The sequence below is a fragment of the Oncorhynchus masou genome, chromosome 13 (genome assembly GCF_036934945.1).
Source record: "Oncorhynchus masou masou isolate Uvic2021 chromosome 13, UVic_Omas_1.1, whole genome shotgun sequence".
Lineage (NCBI taxonomy): Eukaryota > Metazoa > Chordata > Actinopteri > Salmoniformes > Salmonidae > Oncorhynchus > Oncorhynchus masou.
This window is the reverse complement of record NC_088224.1, coordinates 88,528,325-88,545,950: the sequence shown is the minus strand read 5'-3', so window position 1 is coordinate 88,545,950 and position 17,626 is coordinate 88,528,325. Positions and strand designations below refer to the sequence as shown.

Below are 17,626 nucleotides of genomic sequence, written 5' to 3'. Positions count from 1 at the left end.
ACAACAGAGATGGATAGATAGTGAACAGTGGTACCTGATGCAGTACTATAGTGTAGTAGAGACAACAGAGATGGATAGATAGTGTGAACAGTGTTACCTGATGCAGTACTATAGTGTAGTAGAGACAACAGAGATGGATAGATAGTGAACAGTGTTACCTGATGCAGTGCGTAGCTGAACAGGACTATAGTGTAGTAGTAGAGGGGGAATCCCCCTTCCTGCTTTAAACTGGGAGTCCACCACACCAACACAGCATACCCCAGACCTATCAACAACCTACACAGGAAAACACAAATGTACAGGAAGTGTGCGTGGTGTGTGTGTGTGATGTGTGTGTGTGTGCGTGATGTGTGTGCGTGAGATGTGTGTGTGATGTATGTGCGTGATGTGTGTGTGTGATGTGTGTATGTGTGTGTGTGTGTGATGTGTGTATGTATGTGATGTGTGTGTGTGTGTGTGTGTGTGATGTGTGTATGTATGTGATGTGTGTGTGTGTGTGTGATGTGTGTGTATGTATGTGATGTGTGTGTGTGTGTGTGATGTGTGTGTATGTATGTGATGTGTGTGTGTGTGTGTGTGTGATGTGTGTGTATGTATGTGATGTGTGTGTGTGATGTGTGTGTGTGTGTGTGATGTGTGTGTGTGTATATATGTGATGTGTGTGCGTGATGTGTGTGTGTGTGTATGTATGTGATGTGTGTGCGTGATGTGTGTGCGTGAGTGATGTGTGTGTGTGATGTGTGTGTATGTATGTGATGTGTGTGTGTGATGTGTGTGTATGTATGTGATGTGTGTGTGTGATGTGTGTGTATGTATGTGATGTGTGTGTGTGTGATGTGTGTGTGATGTGTGTGTGATGTGTGTGTGCATGTGTGTGTGTGATGTGTGAGTGTGTGATGTGTGTGATGTGTGTGTGCATGTGTGCGTGATGTATAGTGTGATGTGTGTGTGCATGTGTGCGTGATGTATAGTGTGATGTGTGATGTGTGTGTGAGAGAGATCGTGTTTACCTGAAGGGAAAGGCCCTGTAGAAGACGTCTAGTGGTCGTGGTCCCGCGGTGTATTTACTGATGATGAGAGGGAGTAGTATCTGCAGTGGGACCATGGGGACTGCCAGTAATGCCAGCTGCTCTTTAGGAACACCTGCCTCTACCAGCTTCAGACCAGTCACTGCATCTGCTGCAGAGAAACCCATCTGGAGACAGACAGAGACAGACTGCTGAGTCCCACAGGTACCTTTACAGTGACTGGGTTAGATACTGCAGGTCAATTAGGCTAGTTGTCCAGGCAGGTTGGTTACAGTGTAGGCAGCTCAGAAATAAGAGACAGGCTAAACAGGGTGACCACATTCTGGCCAGCTTAACCTGACTTATAGACATGTCAGGAACGTTACAGGTGCAGTAAGCTGTACTGGGTGATAAGTATAGATAAGCTGTACTGGGTGATAAGTATAGATAAGCTGTACTGGGTGATAAGTATAGATAAGCTGTACTGGGTGATAAGTATAGACATGTCAGGTAAGGTGCAGTAAGCTGTACTGGGTGATAAGTATAGATAAGCTGTACTGGGTGATAAGTATAGATAAGCTGTACTGGGTGATAAGTATAGACATGTCAGGTAAGGTGCAGTAAGCTGTACTGGGTGATAAGTATAGACATGTCAGGTAAGGTGCAGTAAGCTGTACTGGGTGATAAGTATAGACATGTCAGGTAAGGTGCAGTAAGCTGTACTGGGTGATAAGTATAGATGAGCTGTACTGGGTGATAAGTATAGACATGTCAGGTAAGGTGCAGTAAGCTGTACTGGGTGATAAGTATAGATGAGCTGTACTGGGTGATAAGTATAGACAAGCTGTACTGGGTGATAAGTATAGACAAGCTGTACTGGGTGATAAGTATAGACATGTCAGGTAAGGTGCAGTAAGCTGTACTGGGTGATAAGTATAGATAAGCTGTACTGGGTGATAAGTATAGACATGTCAGGTAAGGTGCAGTAAGCTGTACTGTGTGATAAGTATAGATAAGCTGTACTGGGTGATAAGTATAGACATGTCAGGTAAGTTACAGGTGCAGTAAGCTGTACTGGGTGACATGTCAGGTAAGGTGCAGTAAGCAGTACTGGGTGACATGTCAGGTAAAAGGTGCAGCTGTATCGAAGGTACCTTAGCAGTGAGCAGCAGGCTACAGAAGGTGAACACGGCAGGCATCTTGATGATGGAGAGCAGCAGTTTGTATGTTTCCATGACGCTCTGCGTCTCCTCCCGGACCTTCTTCCTCCCGTGCTGTCCCCTGGCGTTCTCCTTCTTCATAATAGCCACCAGCGTGGTCGACACCAGGAACACCACGCCCCAAAAAACAGGAAGTCTGCGGCAAGGGAGCCAATCACAGACAACGACAATGTTACAGAGTGGTTACAACAGCAAAGCAATGCAGTGATGGCCAAGATTTATTCACCCATCTTCTATAGCATGTTACTGTCTGCTGACTGGCAAAACCATATGGAAAATCATCAGCCAAAAGTTCACTCCAAAACCAGAGTTTATTTTCTCTCACTTCAGCTCAAAAATCACCAATATCTGTGCATTGATCAAATATCCCCAGATAATAAAAAGTTGCTTGGCCTCAAATTGCCAGTGTATCGATGTTCTAAAATGCAAGGAAATGCACATGCCTGCCACGCGTTATACGTCACTATGCTTATCAAGAGATTACAAGGAAACAATGTCCTACAACTCTGATACCATCGTCTTTAGCACCTATTGTTTACTCAGGGCAAGATGATCGGATGCAAAACCTGGCCAACGGACATTCCCTCTTCAGCAAGGAAGGGTTCATAAAGCTCTGCATGTCTGTAGTTGTATTTAATACCAGTCGACCGTAGCAAGATTAAACTAAATATCTGGATTAACGTTCTTCCTCCTGCTTCATAGATGACATTGATCTCAGCCTTCTCATCTTTGTCTCCCCCTCCCTCATTCTGTACCTGACAGTGTCACGATGCCAGTCTCTTTAGGCTCTGCTCTCAGGTATTTGTTGCAGAAGTCAGCTGACTCCAGAGCCAGGAAGAGCACGTTGCCTAGGAAGTAGCCAGCAGTCTGTCCCACAGAGTTACAGGTGGAGGCGTAGCCCACGTTCTCCCTAGACAGCATGGTCAGAGCCCAGCCATCCACTGCTATGTCCTGGGATCAGGGAGTATAACAGAGTTATGTATCACAATAACTTGGAGTGTGTGAGTGTGAGTGTGTGTGAGTTACCTGGGTGGCTGCCAGAAAGGCCAGCATGAAGAACACCGCCGTCAGGGTTATCACATCAGGGCCGTGCCCCTCATCACTTTTCAGCAGCGTATCCACGGTAACCGACAGGTACAGCATGAAGAGACCCAGCAGGTACTGGGTGGGCACCAGCCACGACTTCCTGAGAAGGAGAGATGAGGCTTTGACACATTTGATTGCAGCAGTCAACCCATCAGACACAATATAAAACAAAGTAAACATATCAGTCTTATAAATCAGTGTCTTACCGGCGTCCAAACCAGGTCAGGTAGAGCGCGTCAACCAGCGGGGCCCACAGCAGCTTGAGACTGAAGGGCCAGAAGACAAAGCTGAAGAAGGCCTGGTCCTTGTAGCTGACGTTCTTACTCTGCAGGATGAGCGGGATGCTCCCGGCCAGGCCCAGAGGGATGCCCTGGAGGACATAAAGGAAGAGCAGCAGAGATACGTTCCCCAGCTCCCCTCTGATCCCAGGCTGCACACTGGGTTGTCCGTTGTTCTCCGTGTCGGATCCTCGAAGCAACGCTTCCCCCTCCTCCTCCAGGTCAGGGGTGGTGTTGCGAACCCTATTCCCGTCACTCATGTCCCCCTGGGGGACAGCAGGCTTCCTCTGCCGCCCGTTCTTATGTGTAACTGAGTCAGATAGCTCCATTGTGGAGCCGCGGGCATCAAACCAGCTGTGCCCTCTGGAAACCTGGAGGAAGGATGCAGGCAGGGGTTAGTCATTTTCTATTAGGAAAAATATCTGCTTTGGTCTATCCCTCAGTTTGTGTTTTTAGATGTGTTACGTCTTGGCCGAGGGTACTCAACTCTTACTCTACGAGGTCAGGAACCTGCTGGTTTTCTGCTCAACCTGATAATGAATTGCTCACATTTGGTGTCCCAGGTCTAAATCAGTCCCTGATTAGAGGGGAACAAATAAAATATGCAGTGGCACTGGCTTTAAGGTCCCGAGTTGAGTTTGAGGGCTCTAGGTTTCAATATTCATTGCCAACACTTGTCTGAGGTTGGTTTCCTTTGTAAAAGCAATGTACAACTACAAACAAGTGAATTCCTTGTCTGGATGAGACCCTAATTAGCATCTCCAGCTAATACAGCAGTGCTCAGGTTCTGCATAAACAAGGTTGCTAGCTAGAAGTCTTAATCCAGACCAATTGGAGAGAGAAGGTTGCTAGCTAGAAGTCTTAATCCAGACCAATTGGAGAGAGAAGGTTGCTAGCTAGAAGTCTTAATCCAGACCAATTGGAGAGAGAAGGTTGCTAGCTAGAAGTCTTAATCCAGACCAATTGGAGAGAGAAGGTTGCTAGTTAGAAGTCTTAATCCAGACCAATTGGAGAGAGAAGGTTGCTAGCTAGAAGTCTTAATCCAGACCAATTGGAGAGAGAAGGTTGCTAGCTAGAAGTCTTAATCCAGACCAATTGGAGAGAGAAGGTTGCTAGCTAGAAATCTTAATCAATGGGAGAGAGAAGGCATACATGTTGAATAATCATCGTTCTCCCGCTGACGAAGCCCAAGCAGACTCAGGATGTGGGTGGGAACCAAAACAACGTAGCGCCATGACACATTGAAAATATTTCCTGGAGTTTCTTTTATAGCTAATACACACAACAAAAAGGCCATGTGAATTCAATAAATATTGGTTAAAATGGTAATTGAAGATCAAACATTAGACAATGAATGAGAGATAACAAGATAGTTAGCAAGCTAAGCATGTTATCATAACGTTGTAAAAAAATCTTTGACGTTACCTTGTGTTGTCATGCGACCTTGTGTTGACTGTTGTCATGCGACACCACATGCCAAACCATACAATGAATGATTAATGAATGAATGTGTCGACTATCATTCAAAAAATGGATTGTAGTTGATTCGACTGTGAACGTTGCCTTGAACTATGTATGAATTGCATTTAATACGGTCAAAAACACAGACATAGCTACCTATTTGGCCTTCACCTGGTTACATCGGTAGATCGTTTTTTCAGAGGGTGAGGAAGTGTAGCTACGTGTGTAACGTCGACATGTGTCCGTGTGCTTCAGCTGACCTGTCAAAATGATGTTAATAAAAGTTCCGCTTAGATCTGCGTACACATTCTTATGCCTTTCAGTATTCCCTTTTGTCGCTCAGCTCAATAATGAGCCAAGCGCTGTTATGGGAATAACCTATGTGTAAATGTAATAATCTGCTACTGTATATTTTTATTTTATCTGTGATCGTTTTGTTTGTCTTGTGTAGTCTCTTAATCATTGTACCTAAACTGTATGTGTAAACATGTATACGCAGGGCCCAGCTGTAAAAGAGACCTTGGTCCCAGTCTGTGTTCTTGTTGAAATAAAGGTAGAATAACGTTTAAAGGCGAATTGACTATGGAAGCCAGAACAGCCATATACTCCCATCTAAACATGAATAGATTCTCATTTGTGTTATGGTTCAGGAAACACATATCCCTGTACTTTCATATCACATCAAAATAATTTCACAAATGCAAAATACGCACTTACTGTGCACTGTTTTAACCGGTTTTAGTGAAAAGAGTTTGTGGCGTCTGACTTCCGTTTACACACAAGTGTTATGAGACGCAGGTAGTCCCCAAAAATGCTCCCCAAAAATGCTAAACTCCCGTTGTTGTAATGATGAGAGGTTAGCATGTCTTGGTGATATGATATTGGTGCATCTGTAACTTTCTCACTCATCATTATTCACAATTAATTCAGGACTATCCATAATCATGGTAGCTGTGTTTAGAAACATTATATTCTTATTTAAAATAAAAGTCACTATAAAATTACACAATACATTATTTACCATTCATTTCTTTTGGGCACAAAATAATCGAAAACAAAACCAAAAAAACACAGAAAATTGTCCAAAGAATGTGTAGTCAGTCACAAGCTTGATGTAGGCATTGCGTGCTATGAATATGGGACTAAATACCTAGCATTTTAATAATTCAATAAGTTTGTCCCAATACTTTTGCTCCCATAAAATGGTGGGACTACTTACAAAAAGTGCTGTAATTTCTAAATGGCTCACCCGATGTGGATGAATATACCCTCAAATTAAAGCTGACAATCTACACTTTAACATCATATATTTGGAGATTAGCGCTAAAAGAAGAAAAAATGCTTCACTGTCCCAATAATTAAGGAGGGCACTTGTATATATTGAATCTAATAGCTAATCTCTTTTAACTTTTGTGTTACATATTATATCTAAGAGTTATAGATTATAGTTGTAGATTGTGACTAATAATTAGAGGGCCATGGATTTAAGTAAAATAACAGAAAAATAAAATAAATAAAAAAGTGATCACACTCTGGATCCTATGTTTATGCCTATTACTTAATGTAATACAATCAAATGTTATTTGTCACATGCACCGAATACAACAGGTGTAGTAGACCTAACCATGAAATGATGAATACAACAGGTGTAGTAGACCTAACCATGAAATGATGAATACAACAGGTGTAGTAGACCTAACCATGAAATGATTAATATAACAGGTGTAGTAGACCTAACCATGAAATGATGAATACAACAGGTGTAGTAGACCTAACCATGAAATGATGAATACAACAGGTGTAGTAGACCTAACCATGGAATGATGAATACAACAGGTGTAGTAGACCTAACCATGAAATGATAAATACAACAGGTGTAGTAGACCCATGGAATGATGAATACAACAGGTGTAGTAGACCTAACCATGAAATGATGAATACAACAGGTGTAGTAGACCTAACCATGGAATGATGAATACAACAGGTGTAGTAGACCTAACCATGAAATGATGAATACAACAGGTGTAGTAGACCTAACCATGGAATGATGAATACAACAGGTGTAGTAGACCTAACCATGAAATGCTTACTTACAAGCCCTTAACCAACAATGCAGTTAAAATAACAATAATGTGGGTACCAGTGCCGAGTCAATGTGCGGAGGTACAGGTTAGTTGAGGTAATCTGTACATGTAGGTAGGGGTAAACTGACTATGCATAGATAATAAACAGGGGGGGGGGGTCAATGCAAATAATCTGCATGGCCATTTGATTAATTGTTCAGCAGTCTTATGGCTAGGGGGTAGAAGCTGTTCAGGAGCCTTTTGGACCTAAATTTGGTGCTCCGGTACCGCTTGCCGTGCGGAAGCAGAGAGAACAGTCTATGACTTGGGTGACAATGTTTTGGGCCTTCTTCTGACACTGTCTATCATACAAGTCCTGGATGGCAGGAAGCTTGGCCCCAGTGACGTACTGGGCCGTTCGCACTACCCTCTGTAGCACCTTACGGTCAGATACCGAGCAGTTACCATACCAGGCGGTGATGCAACCGTTCAGGATGTTCTCGATGGTGCAGCTGTAGACATTTTTGAGGATATGGGGACCCATGTCAAATATTTTCAGTCTCTAATAAACCTGCCATTATTTTTTGAGCCCATATCCTGTGAGACACGTGGTAATATCTCACCAAGGATTTCATCACATCTCCATGTTCCATTGATCTCACATTATAAGTTACTAGTAGGCACACTGATCATTTGAAAGGATAAAAATGATGTACTTCCACACACAATAATGTACAGTAGTAGATTATTATTTTAAAAAATACATTGGAAAATGTACTTACTTGTTTACTCAGCTGGTTTGCGGTAATAGTCATTGGCCTACTGCTTAACATTTCCACTAAAATTAATCTTGTCACTGTTTTCCCCAATTTTCTTAGAAATGTTACATTTAAGGGGCGGCAGGGTAGCCTAGTGGTTAGAGCATTGGACTAGTAACCAAAAGGTTGTGAGTTCAAACCCCCAAGCTGACAAGGTACAAATCTGTCGTTCTGCCCCTGAACAGGCAGTTAACCCACTGTTCCCAGGCCATCATTGAAAATAAGAATTTGTTCTTAACTGACTTGCCTGGTTAAATAAAGATTAAATTAAAGGTAAGTCTCGTTTTTCTAAGGGGGAACAGCACTTTTCAAAATTGACTGACGTTCATCTTCTAGTGGTCATTTGGTACAAATACAGTTTCAAGAGAAACCTGACATCCATTGACACTGGGATCATTTAACCCCCAGATAGGTTTTCTTCCTGTCTCTCTCATACTGTGATAATTAATCAAGTAAAATATTATCCACAGCAGTATTTTTGGCCCGTTTACCATTGTACATTTATGCATCACTTTCTCATAGAGGGAAGGATTGGGGGACAGGGCAGTGTCGGTAAAGGAATAGAATGAGAGATTACTGAAGAGCTTTTCCTTTATCCCGGTGCTGATTTCTCTCACAATATGGAGCCTATATCCTTTGGTACATTAATAACAAATTCCTCAGAACAAACCACTGCCCTCCACTGATTGTTTGAAAACAGTTTTATTTCATACAGGCTGCAGTTTAATTAATGCAGGACCTTTTCTAAATCTGATATAATTTGTCAGTTCGTGAATGGATCTGTTACTTATAGTTTCATGATAAGAGTGAGTGGCAAGGTGAGGTGTTCAGATGGGAGGCACCCTGTTTTCTTAAACAGACCTTTGAGGGGTAACTGTTAGTCCTTTGGCCCATATCACTCTGCTCCTAACAACTCATCCTACCTAAAACAAGAGCTATGTTGCCAGGGGCCCCCTTTCATAGTAATATTAGTAAATGCCACATAAAGCATCCATCGTGTCAACCAGGGTGAGTCTCCATTCTGTGTCTAAGATAATGAATGACCACACGCTCCTATATGCCACATGCATGTGACACTGCTTAATGTCATGTGACCACATCAGGCAGACAGGCAAACAAGGATAAAGCATGTGACACTGTGTTAGCTAACCCCATACACAAGAAGTCACTGTTTCAGATAGAAAGGGGGATGAGGGATTGGGGTGGATTGCTGGGCCTCAAACTTGAATTGACAGTCAACTATATCAAATCAAATCAAAGTTTATTTGTCACGTGTGCCGAATACAACAGCAGAATAAGTGAAATGCTTACTTACAGGCCCTAACCAACAGTGCAATCTTTAAGTAAAACATAGGTATTAGGTGAACAATAGATAACAGTAGATAACAATAGATAAGTAAATAAAAAAAAAATAACAGCAGTAAAAAGACAGTGAATAATAACAGTAGAGGCTCTACATAGTAGAGAGGCTATATACAGTAGAGAGGCTATATACAGTAGAGAGGCTATATACAGTAGAGGCTATATAGAGAGGCTAGGCTATACAGCTATATAGAGGCTATATACAGTAGAGAGGCTATATACAGTAGAGGCTATATACAGTAGAGAGGCTATATACAGTAGAGAGGCTATATACAGTAGAGAGGCTATATACCATATAGAGGCTATATACAGTAGTAGAGGCTATATACAGTATGAGGCTATATACAGTAGCTATATAGAGGCTATATACAGTAGAGAGGCTATATACAGTAGAGAGGCTATATACAGTAGTGAGGCTATATACAGTAGAGAGGCTCTATACAGTAGAGAGGCTATATACAGTAGAGAGACTATATACAGTAGAGAGACTATATACAGTAGTGAGGCTATATACAGTAGAGATGCTATATACAATAGTGAGGCTATATACAGTAGAGAGGCTATATACAGTAGAGGCTATATACAATATAGAGGCTATATAGAGTAGTGAGGCTATATACAGTAGAGAGGCTATATACAATAGAGAGTCTATATACAGTAGTGAGGCTATATACAGTAGTGAGGCTATAACAGCAGAGAGGTTATATACAGTAGAGAGGCTATATACAGCTATATACTGAGAGGCTATAACAGTAGAGAGGTGATATACAGTAGAGAGGCTATATACAGTATAGAGGCTATATACAGTAGAGAGGCTATATACAGTACATTTACATTACATTTAAGTCATTTAGCAGAGCTCTTATCCAGAGCGACTTATATTCAGTATCAGTGGAGCCACTACAATAGTGCATAAATCATTTAAGGGGGGGTGAGAAGGATTGCTTTATCCTATACAGTATTCCTTGAAGAGGTGGGGTTTCAGTGTCTAGGTGGTATACGTGAGGGAGTTTGTTCCACCATTGGGGGGCCAGAGGAACAGTTTTGATATACAGTAGAGAGGCCTAGGTATACAGTGTAGGGCCTGATCAGAGCCTATATACAGTAGAGCACCATGGTCTTGTAGCTATATAGCCAGTGGAGAGAGCGGAGTGAGGCTATGGGAATACAGTTCTAGAGAGGTTTAATATAGCCCAGTAGCGAGTTGCAGTAATCCAGACAGGAGATGACAAGTGCCTGGATTAGGACCTGCGCCGCTTCCTAGGGGCGTATGCGGACAGTAGTGAGGCTATGTTATACAGGGTGTTGTCCAGGATCACGCCAAGGTTCTTAGCGCTCTGGGAGGAGGAAACAATGGAGTTGTCAACCGTGATGGGAGGAAGAGCAGTCTTCCCCGAGGAGGATATACAGCTCCGTCTAGTGAGAGTTCAGCTTAACAGTAGAGAGGTATATACAGTAGATCCACACTATATACAGTCTGCCATATGCAGTAGTGAGGCTATATACACCTGGTCATCAGTAGTGAGGCTATATACAGGAGAGATTATATACAGTAGAGGCTGCATATACAATGATAGGAGAGGCATGTGAGTAGTGAGGCTATATGACAGTAGAGGGTATAGCAATAGAGTTTCAAATGGTTGAGCTATATACAGTAGTGTGCTATACACAGTGGAACAGTGAGGCTGCCTAAACAGAGCCCTGGGGGACAGAGCGCGTGGCGAGGAGACAGATTCTCGCCACGCCACCTGGTGATTGACTCCGCGACCTGTCAGGTAGGGCAATCCAGCGTGGGCCGCGCCGAGAGATGCCCAACTCGGAGAGGGTGGAGGAGGATCTGATGGTTCACAGTGGAAGGGCCGAGGTCTAGAAGGATAGCTTTTGCAGTGCGGAGCGCCTCCGTGATGAAGGGTCTCAGTTGAATGACTAGTCTTGAAACCTGACTGATTTGGATCAAGAAGGTCATTCTGAGAGAGATAGCGGGAGAGCTGGCCAAGGACGGCACGTTCAAGAGTTTTGGAAGAAGTGGAAAGAAGGGATACTGGTCTGTAGTTGTTGACATCGGAGGGATCGAGTGTAGGTTTTTCAGAACTTGGGGGTGAGAGACAGGGGCGTAGCCAGCGGTCAGGGATGAGTTGTAGCGAGGTAATGGCACAGGAGAAGGTCTCCGGAAATGGTCTGGAATCCAGAGGAGGGGATACAAGCGGGCAGGTTGTTAGTGAGATTTCATCTGGAGAGAGAGGGGAGGAAGAGGTCAGAAGCACAGGGTAGGGCAGTGATGTTAGCAGAACCAGCGGTGTCGTTTGTCCAGGATCACGACCTTCTTTTCAAAATGGTGACGAAGTCATCTGCAGGAGGAGGGGGGGAACAATGGAGTTGTCAGGATGGGAGGGAGAAGGTGGCAGCTTCCTGGGGTTAGAGGCAGATGCTTGGAATTTAGAGTGGAAGAGCTTTAGCAGCAGAGACAGAGGAGGAAAATGTAGAGAGGAGGGAGTGAAAGGATGCCAGGTCCGCAGGAGGCGGGTTTTCCTCCATTTCCGCTCGGCTGCCCGGAGCACTGTTCTGTGAGCTCGCAAATAGCCAGCCTGGAGGATAGGGGACATAGAGAGTCAAAGGATGCAGAAAGGGAAGAGAGGAGGGTTGAGGAGGCAGAATCAGGAGATAGGTTGGAGAAGGTATGAGCAGTGGGGAAGAGATGATAGGATGGAAGAGGAGAGAGTAGCGGGGGAGAGAAGCGAAGGTTGGGACGGGCGCGATACCATCCGAGTAGGGGCAGTGTGGGAAGTGTTGGATGAGGGCGAGAGGGAAAAGGATACAAGGTAGTGGTCGGAGACTTGGAGGGGAGTTGCAATGAGGTTAGTGGAAGAACAGCATCTAGTAAAGATGAGGATCGAAGCGTATTGCCTGCCTTGTGAGTAGGGGGGAAGGTGAGAGGGTGAGGTCAAAGAGGAGAGGAGTGGAAAGAAGGAGGAGAGAGGAATGAGTCAAAGGTAGACGTGGGGAGGTTAAAGTCGCCCAGGACTGTGAGAGGTGAGCCGTCCTCAGGAAAGGAGCTTATCAAGGCATCAAGCTTATTGATGAACTCTCCGAGGAACCTGGAGGGCGATAAATGAGGATGTTAAGCTTGAAAGGGCTGGTGACTGTGACAGCATGGAATTCAAAGGAGGCGATAGACAGATGGGTAAGGGGAGAGAGAGAATGACCACTTGGGAGAGATGAGGATCCCGGTGCCACCACCCCACTGACCAGAAGCTCTCGGGGTGTGCGAGAACACGTGGGCGGACGAAGAGAGAGCAGTAGGAGTAGCAGTGTTGTCTGTGGTGATCCATGTTTCCGTCAGTGCCAAGAAGTCGAGGGACTGGAGGGAGGCATAGGCTGAGATGAACTCTGCCTTGTTGGCCGCAGATCGGCAGTTCCAGAGGCTACCGGAGACCTGGAACTCCACGTGGGTCGTGCGCGCTGGGACCACCAGATTAGGGTGGCCGCGGCCACGCGGTGTGGAGCGTTTGTATGGTCTGTGCAGAGAGGAGAGAACAGGGATAGATAGACACATAGTTGACAGGCTACAGAAGAGGGTGTGTGGCTATATACAGTAGAGAGGCTATATACAGTATAGAGGCTATATACAGTAGAGAGGCTATATACAGTAGTGAGGCTATATACAGTAGAGAGGCTATATACAGTAGTGAGGCTATAAACAGTAGAGACTATATACAGTAGAGAGGCTTTATACAGTAGAGAGGCTATATACAGTAGAGAGGATATATACAGTAGAGAGGCTATATACAGTAGTGAGGCTATATAAAGTAGAGAGGCTATATACAGTAGAGAGGCTATATACAGTAGAGAGGCTATATACAGTAGAGAGGCTATATAAAGTAGAGAGGTTATATACAGTAGTGAGGCTATATACAGTAGAGAGACTATATACAGTAGAGAGGCTTTATACAGTAGAGAGGCTATATACAGTAGTGAGGCTATATACAGTAGAGAGGCTATATACAGTAGTGAGGCTATATATAGTAGTGAGGATATATACAGTAGAGGCTATATACAGTAGAGAGGGAATATACAGTAGTGAGGCTATATACAGTAGAGAGACTATATACAGCAGAGAGGCTATATACAGAGAGACTATATACAGTAGAGAGGCTATATACAGTAGAGAGACTATATACAGTAGAGAGGCTATATACAGTAGAGAGGCTATATACAGTAGTGAGGCTTTAGACAGTAGAGAGGCTCTATACAGTAGAGAGGCCATATACAGTAGAGAGACTATATACAGTAGTGAGGCTATATACAGTAGAGAGGCTATATACAGTAGTGAGGCTATATACAGTAGAGAGGCTATATACAGTAGAGGCTATATACAATATAGAGGCTATATACAGTAGTGAGGCTATATACAGTAGTGAGGCTATATACAGTAATGAGGCTATATACAGTAGAGAGGCTATATACAGTAGAGAGGCTATATACAGTAGTGAGGCTATATACAGTAGAGAGGCTATATACAATAGAACAGTAGAGAGACTATATACAGTAGAGAGGCTATATACAGTTGTGAGGCTATAACAGCAGAGAGGTTATATACAGTAGAGAGGCTATATACAGTAGAGAGGCTATATACTGTAGTGAGGCTATAACAGTAGAGAGGTTATATACAGTAGAGAGGCTATATACAGTAGTGAGGCTATATACAGTAGTGAGGCTATATACAGTAGAGAGGCTACACAGTAGAGAGGCTATATACAGTAGTGAGGCTATATACAGTAGAGAGGCTATATACAGTAGTGAGGCTATATACAGTAGAGAGGCTATATACAGTAGAGAGGCTATATACAGTAGTGAGGCTATATACAGTAGAGAGGCTATATACAGTAGTGAGGCTATATACAGTAGTGAGGCTATATACAGTAGAGAGGCTATATACAGTAGTGAGGCTATATACAGTAGAGAGGCTATATACAGTAGAGAGGCTATATACAGTAGTGAGGCTATATACAGTAGAGATGTTATATACAGTAGTGAGGCTATATACAGTAGAGAGGTTATATACAGTAGTGAGGCTATATACAGTAGAGAGACTATATACAGTAGGGTGGCTATATACAGTAGTGAGGCTATATACAGTAGGGAGGCTATATACAGTAGGGAGGCTATATACAGTAGTGAGGCAATATACAGTAGTGAGGCTATATACAGTAGAGAGGCTGTATACAGTAGTGAGGTTATATACAGTAGTGAGGCTATATACAGTAGTGAGGCTAAATACAGTAGAGAGGCTATATACAGTAGTGAGGCTATATACAGTAGAGAGGCTATATACAGTAGAGAGGCTATATACAGTAGTGAGGCTATATACAGTAGAGAGGCTATATACAGTAGAGAGGCTATATACAGTAGAGAGGCTATATACAGTAGAGAGGATATATACAGTAGAGAGACTATATACAGTTGTGAGGCTATATACAGTAGAGAGGCTATATACAGTAGAGAGGCTATATACAGTAGATAGGCTTTATACAGTAGAGAGGTTATATACAGTAGTGAGGCTATATACAGTAGAGAGACTACATACAGTAGGGTGGCTATATACAGTAGAGAGACTATATACAGTAGAGAGTCTATATACAGTAGAGAGGCTATATACAGTCGAGAGGCTTTATACAGTAGAGAGGTTATATACAGTAGTGAGGCTATATACAGTAGAGAGACTACATACAGTAGGGTGGCTATATACAGTAGAGAGACTATATACAGTTGTGAGGCTATATACAGTAGAGAGGCTATATACAGTAGAGAGGCTATATACAGTAGTGAGGCTATATACAGTAGAGAGGTTATATACAGTAGTGAGGCTATATACAGTAGAGAGGTTATATACAGTAGTGAGGCTATATACAGTAGAGAGACTATATACAGTAGGGTGGCTATATACAGTTGTGAGGCTATATACAGTAGAGAGACTATATACAGTAGTGAGGCCATATACAGTAGGGAGTCTATATACAGTAGGGAGGCTATATACAGTAGTGAGGCTATATACAGTAGAGAGGCTGTATACAGTAGTGAGGTTATATACAGTAGTGAGGCAATATACAGTAGAGAGGCTATATACAGTAGAGGCTATATACAGTAGTGAGGCTATATACAGTAGAGAGGCTATATACAGTAGAGAGGATATATACAGTAGTGAGGCTATATACAGTAGAGAGGCTATATACAGTAGAGAGGCTATATACAGTAGAGAGGCTATATACAGTAGTGAGGCTATATACAGTAGAGAGGCTATATACAGTAGAGAGGCTATATACAGTAGAGAGGCTATATACAGTAGAGAGACTATATACAGTTGTGAGGCTATATACAGTAGAGAGGCTATATACAGTAGAGAGGCTATATACAGTAGATAGGCTTTATACAGTAGAGAGGTTATATACAGTAGGGTGGCTATATACAGTAGAGAGACTATATACAGTAGAGAGTCTATATACAGTAGAGAGGCTATATACAGTAGGGAGACTATATACAGTAGAGAGACTAAATACAGTAGAGAGTCTATATACAGTCGAGAATCTATATACAGTAGAGAGGCTATATACAGTAGAGAGACTATATACAGTAGAGAGACTATATACAGTAGGGTGGCTATATACAGTAGAGAGACTATATACAGTAGAGAGTCTATATACAGTAGAGAGGCTATATACAGTAGAGAGGCTATATACAGTAGAGAGGCTATATACAGTAGTGAGGCTATATACAGTAGAGAGACTATATACAGTAGAGAGGCTATATAGAGTAGATAGGCTATATACAGTAGTGAGGCTATATACAGTAGAGAGGCTATATACAGTAGAGAGGCTATATACAGTAGGGAGACTATATACAGTAGAGAGACTATATACAGTAGAGAGGCTATATACAGTAGAGAGGATATATACAGTAGTGAGGCTATATACAGTAGAGAGGCTATATACAGTAGGGAGACTATATACAGTAGAGAGACTATATACAGTAGAGAGGTTATATACAGTAGAGAGGCTTTATACAGTAGAGTGGTTATATACAGTAGAGAGGCTTTATACAGTAGAGTGGTTATATACAGTAGTGAGGCTATATACAGTAGAGAGTCTATATATAGTAGGGTGGCTATATACAGTAGGGTGGCTATATACAGTAGAGAGACTATATACAGTAGAGTGGTTATATACAGTAGTGAGGCTATATACAGTAGAGAGGCTTTATACAGTAGAGTGACTATATACAGTAGAGAGGCTATATACAGTAGAGAGGCTATATACAGTAGAGAGTCTATATACAGTAGAGAGGCTATATACAGTAGAGAGGCTATATACAGTAGAGAGACTATATACAGTAGAGAGTCTATATACAGTCGAGAGGCTATATACAGTAGTGAGGCTATATACAGTAGAGAGTCTATATACAGTCGAGAGGCTATATACAAATTTGATTCATCGTTAAAATAATGATAATAATCCCACATGAACAAGCCAGCATGTTCCGTACGAAACTGAAAGGGTGAAACAGGACCCTGCAGCACAACAGGTGAATCCTTTAGTTCCAGTCGTGGCACTCTGTCTCGTTGCTGTGAGAGTCCTCTCCTCTGCCCTCCTCAGGTGTAACTTAACTGAAGGTACACAACACAGAGCTTCAACAAAGGTTCAGGGTTTTGTCAATGTCAAGGTTTTGTTTGTTGACTTTTTCTTCTGCCTTCAACACAATCCAGCCTTACATTCTGGCACAGAGACTCATTTGGGACTTCTTTTTAGATGGAGGGCTGGTTTTGTGACTGTTGGGACTTCCTGAGCCAGCGGTCACAGCTCTCCTCGGGGATGTGTTTTAGGGCCCACTCCTGCACACTAATAGTTGTACTAGTTCCAAACCTGACAAACACCTTAACTTTGCAGAAGACACTTTGTAGAGTGGTGTGATGAATCACACTTGGTCCTCAATAACAACAAGACCAAAGAGATGTGCATAGATTTCAGGAAGTGTACAACACCTACCTCTGCAACATCTATCAGAGGTCAGCACATAGAGATTGTAGAGGAATACAAATACCTGGGTGTCCTCTTGGACAATAAGCTTCAGTGGAGTAAATGTACAGACCTGATCTACATAAAGAGTCAACAGAGACTGTACTTTCTCAACAAGCTGGGATCCGTTCATGTTAATTGTACTATACTGACTCTGTTTTACAAATCTTTCATTGAGAGTATTTGAACTTTTTGTATTACATGTTGGTTTGGCAATGCCACTGTCAGCCAGAGAAATATGCTGAGAGGGATTATCACCACAGCA

The 17,626-nt window shown here is 42.7% G+C and overlaps 1 protein-coding gene across 1 annotated transcript in view; it reads right to left on the bottom strand.

Annotated features, from left to right (window-relative positions):
• slc33a1 (solute carrier family 33 member 1) overlaps positions 1-5,289 on the bottom strand; it is a 5,939-nt gene extending 650 nt beyond the window's left edge. The window contains 9 exon segments of the mRNA XM_064985575.1: positions 3-276; positions 1,011-1,195; positions 2,162-2,355; positions 2,358-2,363; positions 2,983-3,178; positions 3,254-3,413; positions 3,520-3,962; positions 5,017-5,044; positions 5,209-5,289. Of these exon segments, the coding sequence (XP_064841647.1) occupies positions 3-276; positions 1,011-1,195; positions 2,162-2,355; positions 2,358-2,363; positions 2,983-3,178; positions 3,254-3,413; positions 3,520-3,920 (1,416 nt within the window). The 5' untranslated portion in view covers positions 3,921-3,962; positions 5,017-5,044; positions 5,209-5,289.
• Positions 5,290-17,626: the final 12,337 nt, after the last annotated feature.